This window comes from Triticum urartu, chromosome 7A, assembly GCF_056163025.1.
Source record: "Triticum urartu cultivar PI428250 chromosome 7A, HENAU_Tu73, whole genome shotgun sequence".
Taxonomy (NCBI): domain Eukaryota; kingdom Viridiplantae; phylum Streptophyta; class Magnoliopsida; order Poales; family Poaceae; genus Triticum; species Triticum urartu.
The window spans coordinates 478,876,306-478,885,377 of NC_141879.1; the positions used below are offsets into that span (position 1 = coordinate 478,876,306).

Consider the following 9,072-nt stretch of genomic DNA (forward strand, 5'->3'; position numbering starts at 1 on the left):
CAAATAAAATCTACTTCTCTAGATATTCAAAATGAGGTTCGTACTCACATGCTCTTGGATAAATCGTAAATTCACAACAAATAATTTGAAATTAAAAATATCCTTACTATTTCGGTGTGTTGATGCTCAACATTTTGTTTTAGAAAGAACTTTATGAAACGTGATTTAAACATTAATTTTTTTCACGCCCCATTGGTCACCCCTCTCCCTGTCTTTCTCTTTAATCCAAAAAAACATTTCGTGTTTCAGTTTAGACTGATTACTATTACTCTTATTGCATGAACGCTGAATATATGGATAGAGCATATTTGATCCAAATTCTAGGTTAATTCAAATTTGTCAAATATTTATACCATACTTTCTTCAACGTAGACGAGCGCGGCAACGCGCGCTTTTATGTTCTAGTTCCTCTTGTATCAAGGCCTGTAACTCAAATTCGTGTTCTTGAGAAGTGAATCAATGGTGGGTTGCTAACAGTTTCTGGCAATGTCCCCTTCCACAACATGCCCAACATGTAATATTCTTCTCCTTAATGCAGTAGGCAGCACTCCTGGCGATTTCTCGGTAAAAAAAAAAAAAAAAAAAAAAAACTGGATTGTCATAATCCACCACAAGAGGCATAAACTGGTTTGCGCGTTTCTGTGACAAGATTCATGTTCCCACGGAATAGGTTAAATTCCTCAAACAAACTTTGATGAGAGCATAAAAGCTGCACGCCGATCAATAAAACACTTCCAAGGAGAAGATTCAGCATGTCAGTGTACCGTTGACGTACTACCTATTTCACCATATATGGTACAGTACATAATTACACCCTGCGTTATTTTACATGAACATTAGCTAATCCACTATCTATTCGATTGCACAAGCAAAACTTCCTACAGTAATTAATCGCACTACGCCCCTAGACACACCACAGGTGAGCTCATTAGAGGGGAAGACCATATCTGCATGATCCACGAGAGAGATCCATGCAGGTTGGGGCTATGAAATTTCCTGTTGTCATTTGCAGTCCGCTAGTTGCACAGGAACTGCCTCACACCTGATCATCCTGTAACCGCAGAAAGCAAACGGTTGTACTGTCACTCGACTAATAAATGCAGTAAACTTTGTGATGACAAACGGTGTGCAGCTGTTATGCAGTGCCAGCATCAAGAACACCCACCGTTGTTCTACTTCTTGTTGCTTTTGTCAGCTCTAGGGTCCTTGGCAATGTAGAGCCTCTTCACCGAAGCGACGAACAGCCTGCAAGAAAGATCGATCAATGACCACTTCAACTTGCATAAAAAAAGTGAACGGCGTATATGCCGGCCGATCCCTCGACTTACTCCCACGGAACGTCACCGACGAGCATGCGGTCGCCCTCGTTGTCCTCGTACAGAAGGATGTAGTTCTTCATCGTGCCCTTGCCCTTGTGATATTCCAGCTGCTCTTCATCCTCTCTGGTTGCAATCCTCCCATGGCCATCTGAAATCAACCAAGCAGCTCATAAATGTCAGTGAACATGAGCAAGATGGAGTTTGATCATACTTGGGTGCAGTGCAAACCAAAGATTGTTACCTGACAAGAAGCCATGGAACATGCTCTGCAGAGCACCGGACAGCGAGCCGTAGCCGTGGTGTGCCTTCAGGTCAATCTTTCTCCCAACAGCGTACCCTTCCAGGTTCACCTTCACGAACATGGCTGGCCTCTCTTGTACTGAAACTCCAGTGTTTATGTTTCCATGGTCTTCTTCTTCATAGCATGGTTCCACTTTGCTCAGGTCTCCAGAATATGCAGGCCTCGTGGATGTGGCAGACAGGTTCTTGCGGAATGTGCGCACCGGTGGCCATCCGACCAGTTGAGGTCGATCTTCTCTGAAAATTGTTAGCGAAACTTGGTGAGACAGTGAAAGACAAGCCAACAAGATTAACCGCCTCTTCGCGTGGAGTTCATGACAACAAGACATGAACTCTTTTTCCGGCGAACGAGGACATAAGGTTGAGACATGCTAGTATGTTACCACAATATCACTCCATCTATTCTAGCTTGTTCTGTTTCTTTTCTTTGAGAAGGGAATTGTTTTGTTTCTCATATAATCTTGTTTACCTTTGTATTTATTTCCTCTTTTACTTTTCGCATTCTCCTCTCTTTACATGCAAATTCTCTATGTTCCGTTGACATTTGTACCTTATACCATTCCAGAATATGTTCTGGTGAGATCAAATTAAGGACAAACTTAAAACTTATTTATACATGAACCCTCATTTAATCAAAGCATGTTCTATATTCATAAAGTTATATCGAGGTTGTATTGCTAGTACTCAGAACTGTACTTCGTTTCAGCCTACATACCATCATACTTTCATGACATGATTGTGAAGAAACAACAATTAGTTTGTGGTAACTGATAACCAAACCTGTGGGCAGGACACTCATTAGGCCTCTGCTGAGGTTGTTCCAGGGCTGCCTTGTCTTGCCTGGCGGACAGGCTCCAAGGGTGCACTCCAACACCAAGCCATGGAGTAGTAGCACCACCACCACCACTACTCAGGCCATTGTCTGAAGAGATGCCAAGCCTAAGCTCAAGGTTGTTGGGGACACCATCCTGCAGTTTGCTAGCATCTCCTTGCTTCTGTTTCAGGCTTGGTGCAACTGAAGAACTCTTCATGGCCTCTCCCAAGCTGTAGCTCTGGTACTTCACTACTACCTGTGTCTGTGTGTGCAATTTGTGAGAGTGTGTGGGAGAGGTCTTTATGGTGTTGAGTTAACTGTGAGATGGAATAATTAAAGGTAAGTGAGGGGGCATTTGATGAGAAAGGCAGGTGGCTTTGTGGGGGACCTTGGTGAGTACTAAAGTGGAGTAGTGGGGCCTAGCTAAAAGCATGAAGCGATAATGATGGCGATATATAAGAAAATCACTGATGGCTCGCAAGAAGTTCCTGGTACAAATTATGGTTCCATAGAATGGCTCATGTTTACCTAATGCAATTTTTTAAAAGGATGGCGAGAGCAATGCCTGTTCATTGAAGAGAGAAAGTAGAGTAAAAAAGTTAAGAGCTGATGTATCTAGGCTATTCACAGATAAGGCAATAAAGATCGTAATCACATTCAGATTCAGTCCATCAAAATTTCAAGGCCAAGTCAAGGAGCAAGGGGGAGTGGAAATATGAGCAGATACACCCGCCCTCAGAGTGCATGAAACTGAATGGAAACAAGTGGTCGAGTGGATGTGCATCTCCTAATCGGTTTTGTCTGACCTTGTGTCTTTTTTTTTGACGCGTTCTGACCTTGTGTCTCAAGGGGGGATGCAGTGGCTATTGGAGCTCCAGCTGAAACCTCAGTCCACCCCAGTCTTTTTCCTGAAAGTGAGTTTGCTCTGCGGGAGATTGACAATTTTGATAGCAGTAACATTGAACCTGAACATGCTCCTGAAGATGCTTTCATACTTTTGCCTTGTTGCATTATGTAAGCTTTGGAGAGTACTATGCGAGTGTAGTGAATGTCCTCGTCTTGGAGAATGAGCCTTCACATTAGATGGAAATTCTCTCAGCTATTGGGGGATGCTTCCGGGAGGCGGGGGAGAGGCGATGAGCGGCAGGGTGCTGGCGGCGCCATCGCCGGCTTGCTGCAGCGTGGCGGCGGGGCTTAGCGGGCCTGTTTCGGGCCTGGCCGGGCCAGGGGTGGCCTGGCATGCCCTGCTGCCGCGTCCGGACGGCTACCGCGACGGTGCCAGAGGCTCTGGCCTCCCGCACGACGGCGGTGGAGGTGGTTCCCTCCCGTTCGGCCTCGGTGCCGCTTCTCCCTCCCCGGGGCGCTTCTCTCCGGTCCTCTTGGCCTCGTGGTGGTGTTCGCAGTGAGGCGGCGTGGGTGACGGCGCAACCGCAATGGCGCATGGTGGTGGGCGGCGGTCTGGCTGGTCGGCTTCGGTCCGTTGGGCGGTGGGGATTGGAGTATGGGAGAAATCCTTGCCGGTCTTCGGCCTCGATGCGGTGACACCTGCGGGTGCCACCATTCCGGGGTGGGTCTGCTTCGTGGCTTCCGAGAGGCGAGGGAGAGGCGATGAGCGGCAGGGTGCTGCGGCGCCATCGCCGGCTTGCTGCAGCGTGGCGGCGGGGCTTAGCGGGCCCGTTTCGGGCCTGGCCGGGCCAGGGGTGGCCTGGCATGCCCTGCTGCCGCGTCCGGACGGCTACCGCGACAGTGCCAGAGGCTCTGGCCTCCCGCACGACGGCGGTGGAGGTGGTTCCCTCCCGTTCGGCTTCGGTGCTGCTTCTCCCTCCGCGGGGCGCTTCTCTCCGGTCCTCTTGGCCTCGTGGTGGTGTTCGCAGTGAGGCGGCGTGGGTGACGGCGCAACCGCGATGGCGCATGGTGGTGGGCGGCGGTCTGGCTGGTCGGCTCCGGTCCGTTGGGCAGTGGGGATTGGAGTATGGGAGAAATCCTTGCCGGTCTTCGGCCCCGATGCGGTGACACCTGTGGGTGCCACCATTCCTTCCTGGAGGGTGTCGGTGATATCCATCCCCCACCTCCCTCCGCGTGCCGGGGAAACCCTAGGACATGTCCGGGCAGCAGCGTCGTCGGCGTCGCTTTCCTTCTTGGAGGTGTTGTTTTGTACGTGGTGGTCCGGAGCCTCGGGTTGTAGTGGTTTGTCTCTGGTGGGCGTAGCGGTGGCAGGTCATCCGCGCTCTGTCGAGCTGCCGTTGTTGGCATTTGCTTCTTCTTCTTTTTTCTTTTGGGCTTGTTGTGCTGTTCGCCCCAGCGATCCTGTATTGGTGTTGGTTGCTTTGGAATACAAAGCGGGGGGAAACCCCTTTTCGGTACCGAGATGAATGTTGATGTTACCGCACAAGTGGTTTTCTAACTGCAAATGAAGTATGCACTACATTCTAATGTACCATACTTACGAAGCTATTTTCAGAAGCTAAGATAGAGTGGTTATCAACAAATTGGTTAACAGAAGCAATTATTCATATGAGTAGAGACTTTCGCAAAAAAAATGTATGCATAGAGATAGAAAAGAATACCTGCAACATTGTCCAACCATCAGGAAGTGTTTGTTGTGGTGGCACAGTAAAATTTGTGTTCTCCTTGCGTTCTGCAACACCAATAATTTTCAGTAAACCAAATGCACCTTTATCAATTCTACATACATGAGCCCTTGTTAAATTAACTGAGGGGGTAATTTTCTCCCTCCTGCATTACTTACTTACCAAAGATATACTGTATCTTGATTTATACCCAAATATTATCTGTCTATTACACCCGACAAGTTGGATTAGTGGATTACCTATGGTTACTCAGATCTCTTTACATAAATGTGGAAGCAGGTGCATACGATTCCATGCTGCACCTACATGTGCCTCAAAATTCTCACCGACTCCTAAGAGCCTATCGAATTGTACTATCTTTCTATATAACCTATAAAAGAAATACCACTTTATTCTTGATCCTCCATGCAACGACAGCTCCTCACATTCCATGTTAACAAAATGTTTAGTATCTCTTCTTTACATGTAATGTGGGGAGCTTTACTGGAAAGACACTTAGCTTTTTGGCTTATAAGCCACACCACTTGCATGCATCTTCTTTAGTAGGACATCTCTTAACAAGGGTGTTACTATCTACTAATATACGCATCAGTACAAAGTGCAAACCTATATATCGGCTAGCCCCCTAAGTAAGTTCCATTCCTCCATGATTGGCCTGCCTAATTGCATGCAAAGCAAGAGTATAACGATTAGCTGCTCACCCAAGAGTATCTTGTCCTATCTAAAAACCATCATGATATAAAAGTCACTGGAATAACTGCCCTTTGGTACAGATTTCTTCCTTAGTGCTTAAGGAGTAAGCCGATGATAGGCGATGCAGAAACATGTCCTGTCTGCTCTACATGCCATGCCATTTGCAGAGCGTAAGTGGAGTCGATAATGAGAGGCTTTTGTTGACTTATCTTAGCACAGCATAGGATTCAAGCTCATAATGATGAGTGAGTCAGGGATCCTCTGGTTGCTCTGCCTCGTGCTTCGGCTTACAGTATCTTCATAACTGTAACTGAACATGAAAACTAAATGGAAAGTGGTGGGTTGGAATGATACCTCGTGTATATCTTGCATGCAGCAGCTCTTGTACTGATGTTAAAATTGCCTTGTGCAAAATGGCTGAGTTCAATGAAGAACCATTCATTTCAGGGAGCTGCATTTTGTGCAGTTATTCCTGTTGATTAACACAGACTGACAATAACAGAAATGAACGAATAAAGAAGATGGAGAAAAAAAAAGGGATAACGAAGTGACACTTGTTGGGAGAAATTAAAGCAGAATCATCAGATGAATCGAGTGATGGGAACCGGAAAGGCAAATGTGTTCATCTGGGCACACCATCATACACAACGCGGGAAGCATATTATTCTTTTTTCGACGAAAGCCCAAAAAGCATAATTGCCAGATGCAATTCATGTTCTTCACTCCTCCCTGCTTAACAAGACACCTGTGGCCTCAATTCCCAAACCAAATGATTGTCCAAACACTATCACTCGCAACGCGAAAGAGAATGCGGGCCTCTGCCAAACATATGATCGAGCACCTGGTGTGCAGCTTGTCAGCCACTAGGTAGGTACTCCTAGGTCGAAGATGATAACGTCTAGTGGATCTAGGCAAGTTGATCGGACGCCTGAGGTAGTTATTACCTGTCCGCTGGAGAAGAGAAGACAGTAGTGCGGCTATTGATGGATGGATGGATTGACCCCGTGAAATATAACTAAGATCTTGCAACCTTTTCAACTCCTCCTTTTTGCTTAAAGGCGACCACTTTGCAGGTTTCAACTTTCAACCCAGGGCAGTGGGCAGAGAATTACAATACAGGGAGCAGGATGATATGATACATGATATGATACCATACATCAGGCAGCAAGGGTTGACTTGTGCCTTCAGCGGTGTTGCTCTCATCAGGGGTAAGCACCACGGGGTGTCTTGTCTTGGACGTGTGGCATGGCCCTGCGTCAGGTAAAGGAAACTGTATGTTTTCCACATTCTCATGGGCCCAGCAGATCCACACCAGCATTCTCATGGGCTCAGCAGATCCACAACAGCAATAACAACTTTCCATAACATAAGATGTATTAGCAGGGAAAATAGCATAGTTTGCAGCTTGCTCCTTCAAGAGGGGCGCGATTCTAATATGGAGGCACATAGTCTCGTTAAACACGCTTTAGGGCTTTCTTTAGAACGCCATCTTTTTTTTATTATTTTTTTAGAAAAGGAGGATGACCCCCGGTCTCTGCATCTGTGAGATGCATACGACCACTTTATTGATTATTCTCGAGGACCTTACAAAGTATTATAACAATATGCCTGAATTCGCCATCTTGGCAACATATGCCACCACTCCTATTCATATGATGAAGGGGTGCTACCTGGGCCAAATACCCGGTCAACTCACCTAAGCCTATCATCAAAAGCCAGAAGCCCCAGCCCAGCCACATACCGGGTCTGGGGCATAAACTGGTCTAACGCACTCACATGTGTCGTCACCGCCATCTTCCACAGGTCCGTCTTCAGAGCAGATATTGAGGCTTCTACCTTGTCAGGCCACTCGGCCATCGACGCCACCTTGACGCCAGACAACTACCTCCACCTGCGCGAGTCCATCACCGCGCATCGGGCGCCGAGTCTCCACTGCACCACGCCGCCGAGATCCGCCGTCATCAATGTGAAGGATGAAGTACCGCTCCACCAAAGAAGGCGCCCGCTGGTCCCTCGATCCCGTGTACGCCTCCAAGAATGACGCCCCCAAGGAGGAAACGACACCAATGCGCCGCCGTCATCCGACCAACTGATCTAGGGTTTCCCTCGGAGGTAGCGGACAGAGGTCTAGAGCTTCTCCACGGCGATGCCTTCAAGAAGGTAATGACACCACAGGGTGCCACCAACGCCGGTCTTGGCATCAAGCCGAGCACAAGGTTTTCACCCGGATCCGCTCGAAGAACCTCCATCACGTATTGTGTGCACGGGTCGCCGCCGATCTGAGCCGCCGCATATGGAGTAGGCCGCACCGGCCAGATCAGATCTGTCCGGAGGGCACAACCCGCATGGTGCCGACCCAACCACCAGGCCCTCCATGCCGCCACCGCCGATCCGAGGTCAGATGGTGTGTCGCCGCAGACCCGGCCGCCGCCGCCGAACGCCGCCACGCAGCCCGAGGCAGGGCCGGCTGCCGCACCCCACCATCGCCGCCCGCCGCCGGAAGGCAGGCCCGCCGCGCCGCCAGGCCAGATCAGCCGTGCCACCCACGCCACGGGGCTCCGCACCGCCCGCACGGCATAGGCAAGAGGGAAGACCCCCGCCACCGCCATCAGCCCCGGGCTATAGCCGGCGGCGGAGGGAGGGGAGGACGGATGGGGACCCCCGACGGCTAGGGTTTTGGATCCCGCCCGAGTCGCCCGAACGGGGGCAACGCGGGGGCCTCGGGAGCACAGGGGTTTGACTCCTTTAGAACGCCATCTGTGGCTCCTTGATACTCCGGACCTAAATGTATCCCAATGTATTTAAACTATGATCATTAAATGATGTGTGTTTAGACTAAAAAAAAGCAGGGAAAATAGCATAAAAAAACTACCAGGGAAAATAATGCTGGTAACAATTTGTGCATCTTTCTTCTATTCTTCTAGTAGTAGAAAGAAAAAGGTTACCACGGAGAAAAAAGAAAAAGTTTCTGAAATGGAGTTGTGTGCCGAGTACAAGGGTGTGTTTGGTTTGAGAATCAAGAAGACTATAATATCGTGACTCACTGGAATGGGAGGGTTTCATCTCCATGTTTAGTTGAAAATGGAATAGAATGGTGTCATCTTGGTGTTTGGCTAGAGATAAAGGATGAAATGAATACGGTTCAAATCACTCCTTTTATACTAATAAGGGTGAGGCTACCTCTATCATGTTCATATCAACTAGTTCTAGTAGTAAGCATCATTAATCAAATACAGTTTAAACCCCTTTTTGATTTAAGCTGCATTTTTTATTTATATTTGTAGGGCAAGCTTGATAAGTGCAAGACACCAAATGATAACACATTTTACCAACAATTAAAAATTCACAAAACCTT

At 48.1% G+C, this 9,072-nt stretch overlaps 1 protein-coding gene across 4 annotated transcripts; it reads right to left on the reverse strand.

Moving 5' to 3' along the window:
• Nucleotides 1-636: 636 nt before the first annotated feature.
• On the reverse strand, nucleotides 637-6,961 carry LOC125522833 (auxin-responsive protein IAA25). Of its 4 annotated transcripts, none has more exons than XM_087535276.1 (8): nucleotides 6,662-6,961; nucleotides 6,072-6,206; nucleotides 5,001-5,071; nucleotides 2,400-2,695; nucleotides 1,561-1,856; nucleotides 1,329-1,467; nucleotides 1,166-1,245; nucleotides 637-1,051 (listed from the first exon to the last, which is right to left on the reverse strand). In XM_087535276.1, exons 2-7 carry the CDS (start codon nucleotides 6,172-6,174, stop codon nucleotides 1,173-1,175), a joined length of 978 nt encoding a protein of 325 aa, XP_087391402.1. In that variant the 5' UTR covers nucleotides 6,175-6,206; nucleotides 6,662-6,961; the 3' UTR covers nucleotides 637-1,051; nucleotides 1,166-1,172. The 4 variants fall into 4 exon arrangements, with proteins under 4 accessions (XP_087391402.1, XP_087391401.1, XP_048543828.1 ...); XM_087535275.1 differs by having other exon boundaries at nucleotides 6,072-6,558; XM_048687871.2 differs by having other exon boundaries at nucleotides 6,072-6,168; nucleotides 6,662-6,957.
• Nucleotides 6,962-9,072: the final 2,111 nt, after the last annotated feature.

What these genes read in the sequence shown, in the direction of transcription:
- LOC125522833 (XM_087535276.1), bottom strand. Translation starts at nt 6,174, where the DNA reads ATGCAGCTCCCTGAAATGAATGGTTCTTCATTGAACTCAGCCATTTTG. An exon ending in ATGGTTGGACAATGTTGCAG is followed by an intron (nt 2,696 to 5,000) that starts GTATTCTTTTCT and finishes TTGCACACACAG; the next exon opens with ACACAGGTAGTAGTGAAGTA. An exon ending in GTTCCATGGCTTCTTGTCAG is followed by an intron (nt 1,468 to 1,560) that starts GTAACAATCTTT and finishes GGTTGATTTCAG; the next exon opens with ATGGCCATGGGAGGATTGCA.